The sequence below is a fragment of the Eutrigla gurnardus genome (genome assembly GCF_963514095.1).
Source record: "Eutrigla gurnardus genome assembly, chromosome: 1".
Classification (NCBI taxonomy): domain Eukaryota; kingdom Metazoa; phylum Chordata; class Actinopteri; order Perciformes; family Triglidae; genus Eutrigla; species Eutrigla gurnardus.
The window spans coordinates 36,849,078-36,873,043 of record NC_139915.1 but is presented as its reverse complement, the minus strand read 5'-3'; the positions used below and the strand labels follow the sequence as shown (position 1 = coordinate 36,873,043).

The window sequence follows — 23,966 nt, the reverse complement described above, 5'->3', positions numbered from 1 at the left end:
TCTCGTGTTCGTAGCTCATTAGCGCTGATGAGCGCGGCTGTGCCGATAATTATACATCATACGTACCCGAACTACCAACATCATGGTGGAGAAGTCAGACAAGATACATCCTCTGGGGAACATGAACGTCCAGACCCCCAGAATAAGTGGGGTTCTTCCTCTGGGGAACATTTACATTTAGGGCATTTAGCAGTACATTTGTGGAAAGAAAGAAACCAAAAAAAAGCAAGGATACCTGAAGTAGAACAGTGCTATGATCAAAGTGCTACAGGTAAGAACATGGGGGGGGGGAGGGGGGTGTTAGTGGGTCGAGGTGAAGTCTGAACAGGTGAGTCTTGAGCCTTTTCCTGAAGATGGCAGTGACTCTGCTGTCCTGACATTGGTCGGGAGTTCGTTCCACCACTGAGGACCAGAACAGAGAAGAGTCTGGACTTTGCTGAGCGACATTTGTTTGATTTCAGCGATGGTGGTACCAGCCGGCCAGCTGAAGTAGAGGAGCGAAGTGCTCGCTTCGGGGCATGAGGTTTGACCAGTGTTTGAAGGTAGATGGGTGCCGTTCCATTGACGGCCCTGAAGGCCAGTGTCATCGTCTTGAATTGGATGCGTGCTGCATCCTTTGTGAGGAAAGATCGAATCCTGCAGATGCTGGAGAAGGCAAATCTGCAAGGGACATTAAATCGGACAGGTTCCAAGACTCGAGTGTCGCCATGGAAACATTTCCATTCACAGATCTGGAGGTCAGAGGTCAACGAACCCCGTTGAAGACCACCAAGGAGGCATGAAAGGGGCTAAAGCGTTACTGAGTCCAACACCAACCTCGCTTTACTTTACACAGACGTGGCCTGCTCCAACAGTCCAACTAATTTCCCTTCTACCTCTGTTTGGTGGCGAGGATGGGGAACGCGTCACACTCGTCGTTCTGCCATCAAGCAGACTTCCCATCCTCCTCTCCGTCTGAAAGACGAGACGCGGCGGCGGCCTTCACGGCGAGGAGAAGACGTCTGCGTCTACGTCCAACTCTGTGGAAAGTAAAAATATCTGCTGCTCTCAGATCAGCTCCAATTTCTTGGCTTTGTTGAACGTCCTGCTTTGATGTTGAAATGTGGAATTCAGACGGGATTAACACTCGGAGAGCTAATTACTGCAGAGAGGAATCTGTGTGTGTGTGTATGTGTGTGAAGGGTTTTCATTTGTTGTTGACTCAGAAACACTTATTAATGCCAAAATATCTACGACATCTGAAGGATGCGGCTCCGTCGCTGTTTGTCGTGTAGACAAAACATAATAAATTCATGTTTGCAATAAAATCAACAGAAATTATAGAGAGACTAAGTTCCAGCCGCTTTTGGTGTTGCCTGTGAGACCTTTATTTTGAAAATAAATATCAACGGAGACAAATATGTTTTGATCTCATTGGAATTGTGGCATTACTTACACGGATAAATATATATATATATATATATATATATGATATATATATCAGATGTCAACCTCCAGAACCGGAGGTTGACATCTGATATATATATATATAGAAGTGAAGCCGATTCTGAAGTGCCTTAAACTTGTCATTCTCCCTGCTGGCCACCAGGGAGCCGACTCCTCTCTGGTTGTATAGAAGTCTATGAGAAAATGGTCCTACTTCTCTCTGCTGGCCACCAGGGGGCGACTCCTCTCTTGTTGTATAGAAGTCTATGAGAAAATGGTCCTACTTCTCTCTGCTGGCCACCAGGGGGCGACTCCTCTCTGGTTGTATAGAAGTCTATGAGAAAATGGTCCTACTTCTCTCTGCTGGCCACCAGGGGGCGACTCCTCTCTGGTTGTATAGAAGTCTATGAGAAAATGGTCCTACTTCTCTCTTGATGTATTATCTCAGTAAACATTGTAAACATGAGTTTATGGTCTCAATCTCTAGTTTCAAGTCTTCTTCAATCCAGCATGATGTTCATTTAGTACATTATGGTCCATTTAGAGTCCACTTTGTTAGCAGCTTCACACCAGAATCCACATGGATCCAGATCCAGTAAGGGTGCTGCTCGGGGGTCAGATCCACCCGTCGCTCCCCCACAGTCCAAATATGGTCACTTCCTTCTCATGTAGCAATAAAGGAGTGTAAACGTTGATCCTTGCTCTCTGAACGTGGACTCCGGTCAATCTGGATCAATGTGGGTCTTGATTCATTGGGTCCAATGGTCAATCCCCTCCCAAGACTCTCCATCTTTGTTTGTAGTGAGTGTTTGTGGCTGTGCAGCTGGTTACGTAACCCCTGTGCTAAATATAATGTCTGTTACAAGCTGCCGGGTGTATAAATGTGTATGTGTGTGTGTGAGTATGTGTGTGTGCGTGTGTGTGTGAGTGTATTTGTGTGTGTGTGTGTGTGTGTGCGTGTGTGTGTGTGTGTGTGTGTGTGTGTGTGTGTGTGTGTTAAATGTGGCAATAAATAAATCCACTCCCTCCTTCCTCTCCGTGTCTCTGCAGCTCAGATTGAAATCATTCCCTGTAAGATCTGTGGAGACAAATCCTCGGGGATCCACTACGGAGTGATCACCTGCGAGGGCTGTAAGGTAAGCCCCGCCCCCCTCTCAACATTTCTGGCATCTCTCAGTTTGACACCGTCGTTTTTTTTCCTGATGGAGAATGTAAATATTTGCAATGTTTTTTGTCCGACATCGGGGGTCCGATAGTGGCTCCGGGATGAACGACGGGGGACTTGGACCCTGAATCAGGTCCAGCAACTCACCAGGGTCCACTGACTATGGACAGGGTCTTCCTAATAAAGTTTTAAAGTTTGTCAGCAAAGAAACTTGCATAAACCTGGGGGGAGTGAAGTGGAGATAAATGAAACAAAGTGACCACGGTGTCGTTGTGTAAATGTGACTACGCTGGCTCCTCCCCCTCGCAGGGCTTCTTCAGGCGGAGTCAGCAGAGCAACGCCGCCTACTCGTGTCCTCGCCAGAAGAACTGTCTGATCGACCGAACCAGCCGCAACCGCTGCCAACACTGCCGTCTGCAGAAATGTCTGGCTGTGGGCATGTCCCGAGACGGTGAGACACACACACATACACACACACACACACACTTACACACACACACATACACACACACACACACACACTTACACACACACACATACACACACTTACACACACACACACATACACACACACACACACACACATACACACACACACACACACACACACACACACACACACACTTACACACACATACACATGCATACACATACACACCTACATACACACACACACACACACACATACACCTGCAGAAACATCTGGCGGTCAGCATTGAGCAGGACGACAGATAAATCAGTCGAGCTGATTATGATGGTGAGAGGACGGAGACCTGGAGACGGAGACCTGGAGACAGAGACCTGGACACAGAGACCTGGCACGGAGACCTGGAGAAGGCGATCCGGACACAGAGACCTGGAGACAGAGACATAGACACAGAGACCTGGACACGGAGACCTGGACACGGAGACCTGGACACGGAGACCTGGAGACAGAGACCTGGACACGGAGACCTGGACACAGAGACCTGGCACGGAGACCTGGACACGGAGACCTGACAAGGAGACCTGGAGACAGAGACCTGGACACGGAGACCTGGACACAGAGACCTGGCACGGAGACCTGGACAGGGAGACCTGACAAGGAGACCTGGCACGGAGACCTGGAGACGGAGACCTGGACACAGAGACCTGGCACGGAGACCTGGACACAGAGACCTGGCATGGAGACCTGGAGACGGAGACCTGGACACAGAGACCTGGCACGGAGACCTGGAGACGGAGACCTGGACACAGAGACCTGGCACGGAGACCTGGACACAGAGACCTGGCACGGAGACCTGGAGACGGAGACCTGGACACAGAGACCTGGCACGGAGACCTGGAGACGGAGACCTGGACACAGAGACCTGGCACGGAGACCTGGAGATGGAGACCTGGACATGGTCATAAAAGAGACCTCCATCTCCCGTCCCTCACAGAGAGACGCACACACTGACTTTATCGTCCTTTCCGCTCTTTTTGTTGTTGTTGTCTCACTTTTTAGGTAATTTTGAGATTCATTGTGGTCCTTTTTATGTCTTAGTAGTCTTATTATGTCTTTGCGGTCATGTTTTGTCACTTTGTAATTGTTTTATGTTTCATTGTGTCTCCATTGTGTGTCTGTTGTTTGTTGGTGTGTGTCTCTCTGAGTGACCTTTTGTATCTTTGGGCCTGTTCAGTAATCCACCCGTGTGTTGTTGTCGTATCATGTGGGACCAGATCAGATCAGATATAATCCATCATCCACCTGCAGGGACACAAAGCAACACATCCTTTATTCTGACTGGTGATTTTTCTTGTCCAACAGCTGTGAAGTTTGGTCGCATGTCCAAGAAGCAGCGGGACAGTTTGTACGCTGAGGTGCAGAAGCACCGCCTCCAGCAGCAGCAGCAGGGAGGGGGGGCCCTCCTCCTGTCCCTCCCCAGCGTCGGCAGCCCGAGCCCGGGGGAGGCCGAGCCACTGTCCCCTCACTACGAACTCACGGAGCTGCCGGATGACCTGGCAGGCTACATGGAACAAAACTCACCCGAAGGAGGATCCGTATCGTCCAAGGTCTGCCGTTTTTTTTTTTACTTTTTAGAGCAGCACAACTACACCCTGAAATGGGCTGAATAACCAACCTTCTCTTCTACAAACAGGCAGACTCTGGAGGAGGAGGAGGCATGGGGTTTTACCTGGACATCCAGCCGTCCCCGGATCAGTCGGGACTCGATATTAATGGCATCAAACCGGAGCCGCTGTGCGACTATGGATCAAGTAACAACTTCTTCCCCTACTGCTCCTTCAGCGACAGAGAATCATCGCCCACAGTGTCCATTGCCGAACTTGGTAAGGAGGAAACAGAGAGGCTACGTCCCGCCCCTTCCATCATTACACTAGTGTAAAAAAACACCACAACACTAGTGTAAAGAAACAACATGACATTAGTGTAAAGAAACAGCATGACACCAGTGTAAAGAAACAACATGACACTAGTGTAAAGAAACAACATGACACTAGTGTAAAAAAACACCACAACACTAGTGTAAAGAAACAGCATGACACCAGTGTAAAGAAACAACATGACACTAGTGTAAAGAGACAACAAGACACTAGTGTAAAGAAACAACATGACACCAGTGTAAAGAGACAACATGACATTAGTGTAAAGAAACAACATGACACTAGTGTAAAGAAACAACATGACACCAGTGTAAAGAGACAACATGACACTAGTGTAAAGAAACAACATGACACTAGTGTAAAGAAACACCATGCCACCAGTGTAAAGAGACAACATGACACTAGTGTAAAGAAACAACATGACACTAGTGTAAAGAAACACCATGCCACCAGTGTAAAGAGACAACATGACACTAGTGTAAAGAAACAACAAGACACTAGTGTAAAGAAACAACATGACACCAGTGTAAAGAGACAACATGACATTAGTGTAAAGAAACAACATGACACTAGTGTAAAGAAACAACATGACACCAGTGTAAAGAGACAACATGACACTAGTGTAAAGAAACAACATGACACTAGTGTAAAGAAACAACATGACACTAGTGTAAAAAAACACCACAACACTAGTGTAAAGAAACAGCATGACACCAGTGTAAAGAAACAACATGACACTAGTGTAAAGAGACAACATGACACTAGTGTAAAGAAACAACATGACACCAGTGTAAAGAGACAACATGACATTAGTGTAAAGAAACAACATGACACTAGTGTAAAGAAACAACATGACACCAGTGTAAAGAGACAACATGACATTAGTGTAAAGAAACAACATGACACTAGTGTAAAGAAACAACATGATACCAGTGTAAAGAGACAACATGACACTAGTGTAAAGAAACAACATGACACTAGTGTAAAGAAACACCATGACACCAGTGTAAAGAGACAACATGACACTAGTGTAAAGAAACACCATGACACCAGTGTAAAGAGACAACATGACACTAGTGTAAAGAAACAACATGACACTAGTGTAAAGAAACAACATGACACTAGTGTAAAGAAACAACATGACACCAGTGTAAAGAGACAACATGACACTAGTGTAAAGAAACAACATGACACTAGTGTAAAGAGACAACATGACACTAGTGTAAAGAAACAACATGACACTAGTGTAAAGAAACAACATGACACCAGTGTAAAGAGACAACATGACACTAGTGTAAAGAAACAACATGACACCAGTGTAAAGAGACAACATGACACTAGTGTAAAGAAACAACATGACACCAGTGTAAAGAAACAACATGACACTAGTGTAAAGAAACAACAGCACACCAGTGTAAAGAGACAACATGACACTAGTGTAAAGAAACAACATGACACTAGTGTAAAGAAACAACATGACACCAGTGTAAAGAGACAACATGACACTAGTGTAAAGAAACACCATGACACCAGTGTAAAGAAACAACATGACACCAGTGTAAAGAAACAACATGACACCAGTGTAAAGAAACACCATGACACCAGTGTAAAGAAACAACATGACACCAGTGTAAAGAAACAACATGACACCAGTGTAAAGAAACACCATGACACCAGTGTAAAGAAACAACATGACACCAGTGTAAAGAAACACCATGACACCAGTGTAAAGAAACAACATGACACCAGTGTAAAGAAACAACATGACACTAGTGTAAAGAAACAACATGACACCAGTGTAAAGAAACAACATGACACCAGTGTAAAGAAACAACATGACACCAGTGTAAAGAAACACCATGACACCAGTCTAAAGAAACAACATGACATTAGTGTAAAGAAACAACATGACACCAGTGTAAAGAGACAACATGACACTAGTGTAAAGAAACAACATGACACCAGTGTAAAGAAACAACATGACACCAGTGTAAAGAAACAACATGACACCAGTGTAAAGAAACACCATGACACCAGTGTAAAGAAACACCATGACACCAGTGTAAAGAAACAACATGACACCAGTGTAAAGAAACACCATGACACCAGTCTAAAGAAACAACATGACATTAGTGTAAAGAAACAACATGACACCAGTGTAAAGAAACAACATGACACCAGTCTAAAGAAACAACATGACATTAGTGTAAAGAAACAACATGACACCAGTGTAAAGAAACACCATGACTCCAGTCTAAAGAAACAACATGACATTAGTGTAAAGAAACACCATGACACCAGTGTAAAGAAACACCATGACACCAGTGTAAAGAAACAACATGACACCAGTGTAAAGAAACACCATGACACCAGTGTAAAGAAACAACATGACATTAGTGTAAAGAAACAACATGACACCAGTGTAAAGAAACAACATGACACCAGTGTAAAGAAACACCATGACACCAGTGTAAAGAAACAACATGACATTAGTGTAAAGAAACAACATGACATTAGTGTAAAGAAACAACATGACATTAGTGTAAAGAAACAACATGACACCAGTGTAAAGAAACACCATGACACCAGTCTAAAGAAACAACATGACATTAGTGTAAAGAAACACCATGACACCAGTGTAAAGAAACACCATGACACCAGTGTAAAGAAACACCATGACACCAGTGTAAAGAAACACCATGACACCAATGTAAAGAAACACCATGACACCAGTGTAAAGAAACAACATGACACCAGTGTAAAGAAACACCATGACACCAGTGTAAAGAAACAACATGACACTATTGTAAAGAAACAACATGACACTGATGTAAAGAAACATGACACTAGTGTAAATAAACAACATGACATTAGTGTAAAGAAACAACGCAACACTAGTGTAAAGAGACAACATGACATTAGTGTAAAGAAACAACGCAACACTAGTGTAAAGAAACAACATGACACTGATGTAAAGAAACAACATGACACTAGTGTAAAGAGACGCCATGACGTTTTTTTACAGAAAAGTAGAAATGCTAAACAGGAAGTTGAGTTTCCTGGAGCATTCAGAGAACGACTTAGCGGCGCTAGATTAGAGGAGAGAGATCATCCCTTCATAAGATTGTATTTTAGCGTATGTATTCTCGGTTTCGGAGAGCTGGAGGGCAAACAAAAAGTAAACAGAGAGAAGATGAGGAAATATGTTGAAAGAAAGGGGGAAGCAGGAACAAAGCGATGAGAAGAGTTGGTGAGACAAAAGAAAGTTGGAGAGACGACTGTGGGGCAAACGGAGACAGAAAGGTGGTTTAAAATAGCAGGCGGCTGGAAACTCATCTGCAGAGCTCATTAAAACCTGTGTGGTAATTAGCTGCCTGTTAATTAGGGCCGAGTGGGACGAGGAAGGGCACTCGGTGGGGGAAATCTTCCCTTCCTTCTCCCTGGAGAATCCTTTCTCTTCTCGGACAAAAGCAAAAGCATATCCCCCCCCCCCCCCCCCCCCCCTGTTTTGATATCTGCTGTTTATCCATATTCATTCATTCATGCCGGGACAATTAGCACAAAAGAGCTGCTGCATGTTTATTTCTTTCATTATCGAAATATCTTGTTGACACCGGCTTCAACCACAGGGAGTAGTACGATGGTTTTGTCGTCCAAAGCCAACGATGGTTTTGTCGTCTAAAGCTAACGTTGGTTTTGTCGCCACCTTCAGGACAAACGTACCGCTACTACTGCCGCTCATCTCGTTGTCCTTCACCGTGCCCTCTGACCTCGCGGCCACGTTCACCAGCTCCCCTGTTGTCTTGCAGATCAGCTGGTTCAGACCATCTCGAAGTCTCACCTGGAGACGTGTCAGTACCTGAGGGAGGAGCTGCAGCCGATGAGCTGGCAGAGCTTCCTGCAGGACGAGGTGGAGAGCTTCCAGAGCAAGGTGTGTTCAACGACTCTATCCTCCTTCATGGCACCGCCAAGGTGCGTTCACAACAAACGCAAAGAAGTGTTTATCCGCCCGGCGTTTTGGTGTGAACGGCCTCCAGACTCCATGTTTGGTCTGAGCGTGTCCCTGTGTGTCGTGTGCAGCCGCGGGAGGCCATGTGGCAGCTCTGTGCCGTGAAGATCACCGAGGCCATACAGTACGTGGTGGAGTTCGCCAAACGCATCGACGGCTTCATGAACCTCTGTCAAAATGACCAGATCGTGCTGCTGAAAGCCGGTGAGGGGGGGGGGGGGGGGGGGGTCTTACTGTCAATGCAACACAAACCTACAGTGAATGTAGCTAAAAGTCATCAATACAAAAGTGGTACTTCCTTTGAGTCTCAAGTTGTTTCGCTCCTTTTTGTGGTCATTATGTCTCTGTAGTTGTGTTTGGTCATGGTGACGTATTGGAGGTGAAGGTCAGAGGGCCTCCTGACCTTTTGGGTTCCTGGACCTGTGTCTGATATCAGTAATATATGCATCTATCTCTTAGAGCTCACTGTCCTGTAAGTCACATGATGTCAGAGTATCATAATAATGTCATAGATCTTCATCTCCATCAGGCTCTCTGGAGGTGGTCTTGGTCCGGATGTGTCGGCTGTTCGACCCTCAGACCAACGCCGTCTACTTTGACGGGAAGTTTGCGGGTCCTGACGTCTTCAGATCGCTCGGTGAGTTCCAGTCCCGCCACTCGACTCGACGACGTTTCACTGGATGATCGTGACTCTGATGTGTGTTTCTAGGCTGCGATGACTTGATCACATCGGTGTTCGACTTTGCTAAAAGCATGTGTTCGCTGCAGCTGACGGAGGACGAGCTCGCCGTCTTCTCGGCCTTCATCCTGCTGTCTGCAGGTGCGTCTCCTCACTCTGTACGTCGCCGTCCAGGCCGGTCTGGAAGACCTGGTCTGAAGGAGTGTGTGTGTGTGTGTGTGTGTGTGTGTGTGTGTGTGTGTGTGTCTTTGCTGCAGACCGGTCGTGGCTGCAGGAGAAGCTGCAGGTGGAGAAACTGCAGCAGAAGACCCAGCTGGCTCTGCAGCACGTCTTGCAGAAGAACCAGCGAGACGACGGCGCTCTGAACAAGGTTAACACCCAGAGACTGTCTGTGGTCCCCAGAGGTCTAGATAGTAGACCACATGAGTCCAGAGACCAGACCAGACTATGTGGAGGAACCAGAGGCTGTCTGTGGTCCCCCAGAGGTCTAGATAGTAGCTCACATGAGTCCAGAGACCAGACCAGACTATGTGGAGGAACCAGAGACTGTCTGTGGTCCAAACAACAAGGTCTCTGCTGTATTTATGTCTAGATGACCTTATATGGAGTGTTGATGGAGCAGCTACAATGTTAGCGTAGCCTAGCACCATCAACCAGACTCCATTCAGAAAACCAGCGTTTTAACAGTAGTTATCTTGTGGTCTTGCAGACAGACCTAACAAAGCATGACTCAGCACTTTTTACTGATCACCATCATGATGGAGTTATTTCAGCATCCTTTTCATCTGGTTATTGATATTAAATCACAGATCAATACTTGATTCTGGGTCCTCCAGCTGTGGTAAACCAGCCCACGTGGGTTGCCCTCATGTGGTGAGATGGTGAACTACAACCTGAAACATGCAGCTGGATTTCTGTACGTAACATTAATGTGCTGAATAATAAAACTCCTCCCCCCCTCCTCCCCCCCAGCTCAGGTGTAAGGTGTCGGCGTTGCGTTCACTGTGCAGCCGACACACGGAGACTCTGTCGGCGTTTCGAGCCGTTTACCCCGACGTCGTGCGGACGCACTTCCCTCCGCTCTACAAGGAGCTGTTCGGTGGCGACCTGGAGCCGACCCTGCAGACCGCCGACTAGACCGGGACCGGGAGCTCCGAGGAGAACCTGAGTCACCAGATGCGAATGGAGTCCAGTGTCCACGGCCATGGGGGGACAGGACGACCATGCTGCAGACCGCAGAGTCCACGAGACCAGACGGATTTGAACTCCTCAGTTTTCAGCTTCTCCTCCTCCTCCTCTTCCTCCTCCTCATGGATCTGGGTTCGGATGCTGCGAGGGGTCAGCTGGTCTCCCTCCACCTGTATTAACATACATCCAGGAGTCCCGGATCCTGGATCTGGATTCACCTCCTGACATTTATAACTCACACAGAACCTCCTCCTGGTGTCCTTCAGCAGACTGTCACGGCATCACCTCCTCTCCCTCCCAGCAGCCTCCTCCTTCTCCTCCTCCTCCTCTTCCTCCTTCTCCTCCTACTCCTCTTCTTCCTCCTTCCCCCAGCAGGCTCTTCCTCCTCCTTCTTCCTCCTCCTCCTCCTCCTCCTCCTCCTCCTCCTCCTTTTCCTCCTCGTCCTCCTCCTCCGGTCACATCCGGCGACACACACCTGATTTATTCTGATGTAGCAGTGACCCTGTAGCACCATCTGGTGGCCTGAAAGGAAAAGTGCAGGTTTTCATATTCTCAGTTTCGACTTAAAAGCAGCTCACAAAATATTTAGTTGCATTTGTTTTGTTTTTAAATCTAAGGCTTAGTATTCTCTTTGAAGATGAATAGATATTAAATCAATCGTTTGATTGATTACAGATTTGTTTAGGATTCAACCTCCATCAATAAACATTAACCAGTATTAAGAGCAATAAAGACACGACGCTCCATCTAACCAGAGACTATGCAGAGACAATGTTGCCGCGTTGCACTACAGTCAGTGTGTCGCGTTGACTACACACTGCATGTGTGTGTGTGTGAGTGTGTGTGTGTGTTGGACTACACACTGCATGTGTGTGTGTGTGAGTGTGTGTGTGTTGGACTACACACTGCATGTGTGAGTGTGTGTGTGTTGGACTACACACTGCATGTGTGTGTGTGTGTGTGTGAGTGTGTGTGTGTTGGACTACACACTGCATGTGTGTGTGTGTGAGTGTGTGTGTGTTGGACTACACACTGCATGTGTGTGTGTGTGAGTGTTGGACTACACACTGCATGTGTGTGTGTGTGTGTGAGTGTGTGTGTGTTGGACTACACACTGCATGTGTGTGTGTGTGAGTGTGTGTGTGTTGGACTACACACTGCATGTGTGAGTGTGTGTGTGTTGGACTACACACTGCTGGGAGGAGCGACTTTATGTTTTTCATCTTTTTTCATCTTTACTTTCATGTTTAAGTACTTTGGCCAAACATGTCGAGCAATAATGTTCATGTATTTCTACCTGTTGTTGTTTCCTGTGTACAGTTTGAATAATATGGCATGTTCATGCAGATTCTAATTTATAAGACTTGAATCTTTGTGTCATTGGTTTAATATTTGAAGTGGTCGCGTACGCCGACGACACACTCTTCTCTCTCTGCCGTGTCATCCGTTCGGCAAAGAACTGCGTGAATAATAAGTGTGTACAGGCCGCAGGGAACCCGATGTTTGGTGATATGCATCCCGATGTTTGATATGCAGCGCTCTCCTGTACGCATTCTTTGTGTTTTTAACGTAAGCTTCGGTTAACAGGGTCTTGATGTTTTTTTACCGATGATGCCCCGTTTTATGTTTCCTCACGGGGATAAAGCTTTAAAAACTAAAATTCTGTTTTTATCGACAACCAGACAGCGACAATATCAATATTCATATTTTGCGATGTTTGCAGGGTTTTTACGCAAGTGTATTTTTAAGATTGTGCTATTCAAAGCAGCGAACTCTGCGATCATTGTGTGCGTAAGAGGAGCTAAACCCCCCAAACCGCATAGATGCCGGTTGTTAGCATCGTAATATACTCAAGTTTTTTTTTTCTGAATATCGCCCCCCTCTCTCAGCGTTTTTTTCTTTGTAGTGTAAAACCATGGTGGAATGAGCTAACTAGCCGTAATTGATGCTACGCTGGTAACCAGAAACTGGGCACTTAGCTTAGTCACGCTAGCTGCTGTCTGATTTAAAAACATAATTTTAATTTTAAATTGTTGTTATTATGATGATGAAATATCATAGTACAGGGATTGTTATTTCCCAGCATGCACCTGTATCAGTGTGTACAGGCTCGGGGCCGTCAATTGTTTAAATTGACTTTTTTTCATACAAAGCAGAGCTGCTTTATCTGAAATGTATTTAAAAATAAAAATAAACAGAGACAGAAAGAACACATTTGTTTGTTTGTTTGAATATCAACGAGACGCTTTGAGTAAAAGTTCATCGTGAATAATATCCTCAACCTAAAATAAACTAAACTCTGTGTTTAGGAGTTGAGGAGTTGTTTCCATGACAACGTCTGCAACATAAAACGCAAAAAGTATTTATTTTTTTTACGTTATGGCCGTTCGTTTCCACGACAACAGCGTTTTTTTGGGGGCCGTGAACTAGATACATGTTTTCAGTTTGGTTTTAAAGGTCCAACATCTGTTTTCTTCCTGTCTGTTTTTTCCTTATTGGCCTCTCGAGGCTTCCGTAGCAGAGAAACCAGGAGGGAAATGAACATCTTAGCTGCGTTTCAATAACAGTTTGAGTCGCCCTTGCTCACTTGCCCTCAGCCCTTGCTATGACGTCACACGGAGGCCACTTGGAGGGCGGAGGGAAAGAGGGCGGAGGGGGAGTGAAAGAGGTAAATGGAACACACCTGCCCTCGTTCACTAACAGCCCAGACAATCATGGATCAACCACACGTTGTTGGAGTAGCGCTATACTGCCTATTCCAAATTACACTAAATATGCGGAGACTCATTTCATTGAGACGAAGACGTATTCTACGCTTGATGGCAATACGTCGGCTTATATACTTACACTTGTAAACGGTGGGCTCTGCCATAACTCTGCAACAGACAGTCTAACTGCACAATTTAAGAAAATGAATTAAATTTAATTCACTTTCTTCTTCCTTCTTTCTTCTTCTTCCTTGGTGGTGAATAGACAGCAGACAATGGTGTTTGAGGTTCATTATCGCCACCGCATGGACATATTTTTTTTCGTGCACCACAGCAATGCATTGTGGGTGATATACAGCTCTGAAGTGGCCATCGTTGTTCACTCGATCACTCAGCCCTCAAGGGTCGATCTCACGGAGTTCACTTCAGCTGTTCAGGGAAATGGAACAGCCCTTAAGATGGCGGCGGGGATTCCCCCGAGGGCAAGTGCTTAGGGCAAGTGAGCGAGGGCAACTCAAACCGTTATTGAAACGCAGCTCTTGATGCTGTATGAATCCCTGTCTGCCACCTCGTCCTTGTCCAGCAGATGGCAGTAGAGCGCCGTGTCTATTACAGCCTGCAGTAGAAGAGCAACTTTAACAACTTCACGTTGACGTTTGTTTCTGTGATGACGGACTTGTTCTCTTTGATGACACCTGGACTGGTTTCAGGTCCGACAAGGTCTGGTCTCTCTGGACCTGCTTGTGATTGAGTGAGTGAGTGATGAGTGAGTGATGAGTGAGTGAGGAGTGAGTGAGTGATGAGTGAGTGATGAGTGGATGAGTGAGTGAGTGATGAGTGAGTGATGAGTGAGTGATGAGTGAGTGAGGAGTGAGTGAGTGATGAGTGAGTGAGGAGTGAGTGAGTGATGAGTGAGTGAGTGAGGAGTGAGTGAGTGAGTGATGAGTGAGTGATGAGTGAGTGAGTGATGAGTGAGTGAGTGAGTGAGTGAGTGAGTGAGTGATGAGTGAGTGAGTGAGTGAGTGAGTGAGTGATGAGTGAGTGATGAGTGAGTGAGTGATGAGTGAGTGAGTGAGTGATGAGTGAGTGAGTGAGTGAGTGAGTGAGTGAGTGAGTGAGTGAGTGAGTGAGGAAGAGGAAGACTGAAGCTGTTGAAGAGTGTAAATGTGTCCTTGTATCGATCCACCGACAGACGAATAAAAAAGATAAAACGGGAACTTTTTTGAAAAAGCTTTCAAACCTCTGATGCAAACGGATGAAATCAAACAAACAACCAAACACTTGGCTTGCCTCCTGATTCTGACTCTCAGCCGTCAGTCATTCAGACATGCTGTCCATCATCCTGTCATTAAGGATGTTTTTAACAATGAATGATGAATCATCTGGTTGATGCTGTTATTTGTGTCGTTATGATTTTTGGCTGAATAAATAAACATACAGTTCTTTATGACAGAGAGCTAAAGTGAAACCAGTCGTGTGGTTTCTCCATTTAAAGAGATGAGACACGGAAAGAAGAAAACCCTCTCCAAGTATCTCTCCGAGTCTTTAAAGTGAAGTTGACGCCCCCCTGCTGGCCGACGCCTCTGATCCAGCTTCACCCCACGTCTGCGCCGCTGGGCACCCTTGGGCGACTGAACGTCACTTCTGTAGTTGTGTATGAGCGATCAGCTGGCTGCCGACGGGGAAGGACCTCACACAGAGCGCTGCCTCCGTTAGCATCGCGGCGGCTCCGTTAGCATCGCTGCTCTGGAGGAACTCCAGCTATTTCTTTGTTTTATGACTGTTTCTTTGGTGCTGGAGTTCAATCCTCCATCTAAGAGCTAAGATTTCTGCCTTTCAGGACTCAGGACTCGCTCTCCCCGACTTCCTGTCTAAGATGACGGAGACCCTAAGCCCCAAGGCCTACAGAGACCTGGTGGAGGGACCCCCAAGGCCTATAGAGACCTGGTGGAGGGACCCCCAAGGCCTATAGAGACCTGGTGGAGGGACCCCCAAGGCCTACAGAGACCTGGTGGAGGGACCCCCAAGGCCTATAGAGACCTGGTGGAGGGACCCCCAAGGCCTACAGAGACCTGGTGGAGGGACCCCCAAGGTCTATAGAGACCTGGTGGAGGGACCCCCAAGGCCTACAGAGACCTGGTGGAGGGACCCCCAAGGTCTATAGGGTCCCTCCACCGGGTCTCTGTAGGCCTTGGGGGTCCCTCCACCAGGTCTCTATGCTACATATTAGTCCTGAGTTGTGTTGCTGTGTTTTATTTATCTGTTTATTGTAATGTTTTTTAATGTTTTTACTGAACGGCTGCAGGGTTCATATATTCTTCTTGTTGTACAGCACTTTGATGGAAATTACTTTTTAAATAAACGTATTATTAGAACTAATAATTATAATAAATGCAAATACGGTGAGTGTCATAATTATTATTATATCGATAATGAGTTAGTTGTCGGCCTTCTGTATTTTATTATTTGTTTTAAATCACTGACAAACTCGCCAACTGCCACTTCAAATAGCCGAAGCGCGATGTCAGCCTCCGCCGGTAGGTAGCGGTAGCGGCGGTATGAGGTCAATGTGTGGTGCTGTAGTCTTCCAGGGAGCAAGTGTGTCCCGGAAGAGTTATCCTCGGTTATGCTTCCGCGTAGTGATCACCCAACGGCCACGCAGTTGCTTGGACGCAGTCGTGAGACCGTGATGGTTCTGCGTGGGGTTAACGTGTCGAAATGCAATTCAATGGCAGATATAGCCTATTTGTTTACCTTCCGGCTTTAAACATCCACAATTTTTCAGTGTTTTATTTCTTTGTGCAAAAGCGAGAAGGTGCAAACAATAAAACGAGGTGAAAACAATAAAAGTAGCCTTTTAAAAGTTTAAATGGCGGTGTTTATGAGTGGAAATCAGAAAGCGGTCTCCAGCGGATGTAGTTAGCGGACCAATCACAGCCAATGCCGTTGCGTTAGTGTTGCGTTGGTGTTGCGTTGGTGTTGCGTCGCCTCGACGCACGTCTAGGATTTTTGGGAGGTGCACGTCAGGCCCTTGCTTTGGACGTAAGGGGGGTCCGCAAAGACATAAGGGGTCCGCAAGCCCCCTTGCGTTGTGTCGACACGGAAGCATAATGCCCAAGTTATGCTATAGGCTATAATGAGGCTAACGACGATATACGTCAAGAGTCTCGGTCGGTCGGTGAGTCTTTACAAAAAACACAGCGCCCTCTACCGGTGTGGCATTGAATTGCATTTCGACATGTAAACCCAACGCAGAACCATCACGGTCTCCCAGCAACTGCGTGGCCATTGCGTTATCACTTCGCGGAAGCATAACTGAGCCTTAACTTGGGCTTTACGGACCCCTTACGTCCAACGCAAGGGCCTGACGCGCACCTCCCAAAATTCCTAGACGTGTGTCGAGGCGACGCAACACCAACACAGCGGCATTGGCTGTGATTGGTCCGCTAACTACATCCGCTTTCAAGACCGCTATCCGGTTTCCACTCATAAACACCGCCATTTAAACTTTTAAAAGGCTACTTTTACTGTTTGCACCTCGTTTTATTGTTTGCACCTTGTCGCTTTTGCACAAAGAAATAAAACACCAAGTTCTGAAAAATTGTGGATGTTTAAAGCTGGAAGGTAAACAAATACGCTATAACGAGGCTAACGACGATAAACGTCACAAGAGTCTCGGTCGGTAGGCCAGTCTTTACAAAAAACATAGCGCCCTCTATCTGCCATTGAATTGCATTTCGACACGTAAACCCCACGCAGAACTATCACGGTCTCCAAGCAACTGCGTGGCCATTGCGTGATCACTACGGGGAAGCATAACCTAGGCTTAAGCCCCCTTGCGTTGTGTCAACGCGGAAGCATTACTTGGGCTTTAGCTAGGGTTAGTTAGTTGTTTCCCGGTGAGAAAGTGGAAAACGTTCGTAGCGCTGCGTGTGTTTAATGATACAGCAATATTTTTTTGGGGGGGGGGGGTCACAGTGACGTACAAGAGTCGCTTAGCAACGGTGTCGCTGCGTTTTCGTCTCTAAAATAATCTGACGTTTTATTTTGAAAGTCCAGGGGCGAACAATACAGTTCACGTTGTCGTCACGTTTTATTGTGAAAGAACGGAATCTCCTCTGTGTGGACAACGCGGAACTCCAGAGACCCGCAGACCGGATCACCGAGGCCAGAGACCCGCAGACCGGATCACTGAGGCTCAGAGACCCGCAGACCGGATCACCGAGGCTGAGAGACCCGCAGACCGGATCATTCAGACTGGAACCGAGGTGAGTCGAGCAGAGCCGGAGAAACGTCACTGACGTCACTTCCGATTGTAATCACACTGATTTTACTGTCTGGAGTTGTGGGGTTTGTTGACATAGTTTGTATCATATTTCTAATATCCAGGGTTGGTACAGGTGCTGGAAATCCTTGAAACCCCTTGCATGTTAGTGTGGTGTTTTCAAGGTTTGAAAAGTGCTTGGATTTAGAATAAAGTGCTTGAAAGTGCTTGAATTGACTCTGGAGAAGGTGGAGGAACCCTGGAAAAATGACTGATTGTACTTCTTTACTCAAGTGTAAAAGTACTGAAATGTACTCAAATTAGAAAGTATCCCTATGAAGTAAAAATACTGGCTGCTTTTTACAGACTAACTGAATCTGGCCTCATATTAATAATAATAAATACATATTCAATAATTCCCCTCAAATGCATTAAAACTAAAGTCACACTGACCCACTTTAAAGCACCATCCCAATCTAGTTCTGACCCCCTTTAAAGGACCATCCCAGTCTAGTTCTGACCCCCTTTAAAGGACCATCCAGTCTAGTCCTGACCCCCTTTAAAGCACCATCCCGGGCTAGTCCTGCCCCCCCCCCTAAAGGACCATCCCAGTCTAGTCCTGACCCCCTTTAAAGGACCATCCCAATCTAGTTCTGACCCCCTTTAAAGGACCATCCCAGTCTAGTTCTGACCCCCTTTAAAGGACCATCCAGTCTAGTCCTGACCCCCTTTAAAGCACCATCCCGGGCTAGTCCTGCCCCCCCCCCTAAAGGACCATCCCAGTCTAGTCCTGACCCCCTTTAAAGGACCATCCCAATCTAGTTCTGACCCCCTTTAAAGGACCATCCCAGTCTAGTTCTGACCCCCTTTAAAGGACCATCCAGTCTAGTCCTGACCCCCTTTAAAGCACCATCCCGGGCTAGTCCTGCCCCCCCCCCTAAAGGACCATCCCAGTCTAGTCCTGACCCCCTTTAAAGGACCATCCCAATCTAGTTCTGACCCCCTTTAAAGGACCATCCCAGTCTAGTTCTGACCCCCTTTAAAGGACCATCCAGTCTAGTCCTGACCCCCTTTAAAGCACCATCCCGGGCTAGTCCTGCCCCCCCCCCCCCCTAAAGGACCATCCCAGTCTAGTCCTGACCCCCTTTAAAGCACCATCCCAGTCTAGTCCTGACACCCTTTAAAGGACCATCCAGTCTAGTTCTGACCCCCTTTAAAGGACCATCCCAGTCTAGTCCTGACCCCCTTTAAAGGACCATCCAGTCTAGTTCTGACCCCCTTTAAAGGACCATCCCAGTCTATTCCTGACCCCCTTTAAAGCACCATCCCAGTCTAGTTCTGACCCCCTTTAAAGGACCATCCCAGTCTAGTTCTGACTCCCTTTAAAGGGCCGTCCCAGTCTAGTCCTGATCCCCTTTAAAGGACCATCCCAGTCTAGTCCTGACCCCCTTTAAAGCACCATCCCGGGCTAGTCCTGCCCCCCCCCCCCCCCTAAAGGACCATCCCGGGCTAGTCCTGACCCCCTTAAGAACCATCCCGGGCTAGTCCTGACCCCCTTTAAAGGACCATCCAGTCTAGTCCTGACCCCCTTTAAAGCACCATCCCGGGCTAGTCCTGACCCCCTTTAAAGCACCATCCCGGGCTAGTCCTGACCCCCTTTAAAGCACCATCCCGGGCTAGTCCTGACCCCCTTTAAAGGACCATACCTCCTCTGGTCTCCGTTATCTCGTCGCCAGAGAGGATTTTAATCAACAGCTGCTGTGAAGCGGCGTGTTCTGACGGGAGTTTGAATAATTGCGTCTCCCAGGTTCGCTGCCGCTATTTGTGTGTGCCGATAAATCACCAAGCAGCTACTCTGCACACTTGCCTCCCTGACACACACATACACAGGCAGAAATGTTCTGATGTCACTTCCTGTGTAGCCTCTCTTCCACTACATCCTGTTACTTAAATGCTGTCTCTTATTTTGCGTTTCTCTCATCAGTCAATGAAAAGACGATAAGATTATCTGCCTCGAAGCTGACTTCAACGCCCTACTTCTCTCTGCTGGCCACCAGGGGGCGACTCCTGTCTGGTTGTATAGAAGTCTATGAGAAAATGGTCCTACTTCTCTCTGCTGGCCACCAGGGGGCGACTCCTCTCTGGTTGTATAGAAGTCTATGAGAAAATGGTCCTACTTGTCTCTGCTGGCCACCAGGGGGCGACTCCTCTCTGGTTGTATAGAAGTCTATGAGAAAATGGTCCTACTTCTCTCTGCTGGCCACCAGGGGGCGACTCCTCTCTGGTTGTATAGAATTCTATGAGAAAATGGTCCTTCTGGGGCCCGTTTCACAAAGCAGGTTCAACAAACTCTGAACATAACCCTGAACTCTGAGTTTGCGGTTTCAGAACAGTGGTTTTGAATTAGTTCAGTCAACTCTGAGTATGTAAACTCTGAGTTACGCGCGTGTATGCCGACTCTATAAAGCCATCATCAATGGAGCTCCGATACTACGATTCACCATGGCAATGGGGAGAGTGTTATTAGATATTACTGAGTGTTTATGTAGAAAACGAGCTCATCCTGAGAAAGTGGAGCAACGTAACTGCAGCAAAGTAGCGATAGTTGGCGTGGCAGATAATTACGGCCCGATCTAATGTGTATAACTGAATGAAACAGTCGATTGATCTAAAGGTAATAAGTCTTTATTTTCAATCTTGCAGAGCGAGACTGTGGTGTAATGGTTAGCAACGCCGCCCACGGTACAGGGGACGGGTTCAACTCCCGTAGTTCACAAAGCAGTTCATTGAATGAATTATCATTTTCATTGGGTGTAATCCCCCCAGGCACAGAAAGAAAGTAGCGTCAGTTGAAAGCAGAAGAATATTGTGCAAATACGTTGACTAAGGCATATGATTTTAATCATATTTCACATATTAAACAGTAAATATAAGCAGATATGTCAACACAGAAATGTACCTAAACATTTCATAAATCTCCCGTTCGCAAAAACGCTAGCTCCGCAAAGAATCTAGTTGCGGATTATGTCCGCGATATGAAATGTTGAAAATGTCGTAGAATATTGTTTAGATAATATCTAATGTGATTGGAAGGAAAGGTAATCAAACTCCTCTCCCAACGCAAAGCTGCTAGAATCACTTTTATTTCCATATCGATTAGGTTGACGATGAAAGGACGGCACATTTTTTCAGAGTTGGTTCAGATTCCGGAAAAAGGCGGAGACATGTAGGGAGAAACTCAGGGTTTGTTGAAGCAAACCTGCTAGCGAGCAGGTTAGGTTCACGGAGTATGTTACCCGGGTAACTGACTCAGATTTATGCTGAACTGGCTTTGTGAAACCGAAAAACCAGAGTTTCCCTCATCTCAGGGTTAACTAACTCAAGGTTTTCACTAAACTTGCTTTGTGAAACGGACCCCAGGTCCTCTCCGTTATCTCACCACGTCTCTGAATAAAACATCCTCTTCCTTTAAGCGGGGGTTTTGTGGTATTTGTTTTGGGGACAGAACACAATGATCCCATTGCATCTCTGATAAAACACAGCGTAAAAGCCGGATATGTCACTGTAGATTAGTTTTGTTTTATTCAGTGTGATCACAGGACGGAGGCAGCGCTTGTTTATTCCTATAGAAGTTCTCTTAGGATACAAGGAAGCTGTTTTACAAGAGAGAGGGATGCATTAGGAGGAGAACCACAGAGCAGATAGGAAAAGGTTTTATAAAGATTCAAACATAAGTTATATAGAAGATACAAGATTCACTCTGTTTAACGGCTTCTATAAAATCCCTCCATAATCCCAGAAAGTAGACCCCTCAATGTGCCACAATCGCACCGTTTATCCTAAACTTTGGTGCTACCACAAGATAGATGAAGGAGGTCGCTGGTATCGTCGACAGAAGGATACAATTCAACAGATTATCGTATTAATCCTGAACGTGTGATTGTGACATCTCAGAGAAAATTCAAGGTTTTTATGTGTGAGTTGTTTTCTTTAATTATCTTTCAATGTTCCACATACATGTCTGACATTTCTTGTGAATTTATATTTTATTTAGTTTTTAGTTTTAATCTTGAATATTTTTTGTTTTGTTTTTACTTCGTGGCACTAATACGCTGTCATACCTTCAATTATTCTATTTGTTTTATACGTTATTCTTTGAATTCCCTTGAACTGGGTGTTTCTGTGCTGCAGCGTCCCTCCTCTCTGCATGTCGGCCTGCAGAGTTTGACGAAGACCGCTCTGTGCATTGAAGCGCCTCCTTTGATTCCCACGTTAAAGAAAGCTCTAGTCGCTCTCCTCCAGGCTGCCGGTCTCTTCAGACTCCCGGTGCGGCGCCGAGACCCAGGGGAGCCGCCACGACCTCGCGTGAGAACCAAAGGAGACCATGAATATTAATAGAATGGCTTAATGTTTAACCCCTCCGGTGTAGTGCATCACAGCGTGGCGCTTGTATGTAATTGGGTGATTTACTTCGCTCCCTCGAGGATCCGGGAATCGATGGAATGGCAAAGGATGTAACGCCGTGAAGAACGTCTGCAGGGAGGCATCAATCAGGAAGCAGGCGTGGTGGAGCCGCCAGAGAGACTGAGTCCTGGTTTAAAGGGTAGTCCTGGTGTAAAGGGTAGTCCTGGTGTAAAGGGTAGTCCTGTTCAAAAGGGTTGCAATGGTTTAGAGGGTCGTCGTGGTTTAAAGGGTCGTCGTGGTTTAAAGGGTTGTAGTGGTTTAAAGGGTCGTCCTGGTTTAAAGCGTAGTCCTGGTTTAAAGGGTTGTTGTGGTTTAAAGGGTCGTCCTGGTTTAAAGCATAGTCCTGGTTTAAAGGGTTGTCGTGGTTTAAAGGGTCGTCCTGGTTTAAAGGGTCGTCCTGGTTTAAAGGGTTGTCCTGGTTTAAAGGGTTGTTGTGGTTTAAAGGGTCGTCCTGGTTTAAAGGGTCGTCCTGGTTTAAAGGGTTGTCGTGGTTTAAAGGGTCGTCCTGGTTTAAAGCGTAGTCCTGGTTTAAAGGGTCGTTGTGGTTTAAAGGGTCGTCCTGGTTTAAAGGGTTGTCGTGGTTTAAAGGGTCGTCCTGGTTTAAAGCGTAGTCCTGGTTTAAAGGGTCGTTGTGGTTTAAAGGGTCGTCCTGGTTTAAAGGGTTGTCGTGGTTTAAAGGGTCGTCCTGGTTTAAAGCGTAGTCCTGGTTTAAAGGGTTGTCGTGGTTTAAAGGGTCGTCCTGGTTTAAAGGGTTGTCGTTGTTTAAAGGGTCGTCCTGGTTTAAAGCGTAGTCCTGGTTTAAAGGGTTGTCGTGGTTTAAAGGGTTGTCCTGGTTTAAAGGGTCGTCCTGGTTTAAAGGGTTGTCGTGGTTTAAAGGGTCGTCCTGGTTTAAAGCGTAGTCCTGGTTTAAAGGGTCGTTGTGGTTTAAAGGGTCGTCCTGGTTTAAAGGGTTGTCGTGGTTTAAAGGGTCGTCCTGGTTTAAAGCGTAGTCCTGGTTTAAAGGGTTGTCGTGGTTTAAAGGGTCGTCCTGGTTTAAAGGGTCGTCCTGGTTTAAAGGGTCCTTTCAACATTTCAACTAGCAAGTAAACTTCAAACTTAAAGTCATTTTCTCAATTCATTCAGTTAATTTATTCACATTGTGCAAAGTTGATCGACCTCCTGAACATGGAGGCACACAATCACCGAAATAAGCCTTTCCAGATGTCAGATAGCTGTCTGAACCCCCCCTCCCTTTGAGTGTTCCCTTACTGGAGCAAATATTACACCGGTTTATTCATGCTGATAACACGACCCCGCTGTGGTTTGTAACCCTGTGATTTGCATAGTCATATGGATGGAAGTTGTTTTGGGCTGATGCGTTGTGGGCGGAGCCTCCCATCAGCGCCTGGAAACACCATCATCTTCTTCACCTGCACTCAGACCGTTCTGTATGTAGATGGATGCCGCTGCCGGCAGCAGCTGTTGGTTAATGTGCCTCCACTCGGCCGTCATGAACGACAACATACGTGTGCAGAATAGAAATGTAAAGCGTTATCATGCTGCATACCAGGGCTGTACCGGTACACTGAGGTCCTGGTTCGGTACGTACCGACAGTTTTTGAGTCACTGTTCGGTACTTACCTCGGTGTTTGGGTAACTGTTCGCTACGTACCTCGGTGTTTGGGTCACTGATCGGTACGTACCTCGGTTTCTGGGTCACT

The 23,966-nt window shown here is 46.5% G+C and overlaps 1 protein-coding gene across 2 annotated transcripts in view; it reads left to right on the top strand.

The window, feature by feature from the left end:
• LOC311018702 (nuclear receptor ROR-alpha A-like) overlaps window positions 1-12,940 on the top strand; it is a 43,436-nt gene extending 30,496 nt beyond the window's left edge. The window contains exons 2-12 of one of the 2 annotated variants that reach the window (XM_084017742.1): window positions 2,476-2,561; window positions 2,900-3,041; window positions 4,380-4,624; window positions 4,711-4,900; window positions 8,764-8,885; window positions 9,035-9,167; window positions 9,493-9,600; window positions 9,673-9,783; window positions 9,900-10,012; window positions 10,615-11,704; window positions 12,036-12,940. In XM_084017742.1, the coding sequence (XP_083873868.1) occupies window positions 2,476-2,561; window positions 2,900-3,041; window positions 4,380-4,624; window positions 4,711-4,900; window positions 8,764-8,885; window positions 9,035-9,167; window positions 9,493-9,600; window positions 9,673-9,783; window positions 9,900-10,012; window positions 10,615-10,779 (1,415 nt within the window). In that variant the 3' untranslated portion in view covers window positions 10,780-11,704; window positions 12,036-12,940. Of the gene's footprint in view, window positions 1-2,475; window positions 2,562-2,899; window positions 3,042-4,379; window positions 4,625-4,710; window positions 4,901-8,763; window positions 8,886-9,034; window positions 9,168-9,492; window positions 9,601-9,672; window positions 9,784-9,899; window positions 10,541-10,614; window positions 11,705-12,035 lie in introns of those variants that run through there. The other variant, XM_084017741.1, reaches the window with a different exon arrangement.
• The last annotated feature ends 11,026 nt before the right edge of the window (window positions 12,941-23,966 follow it).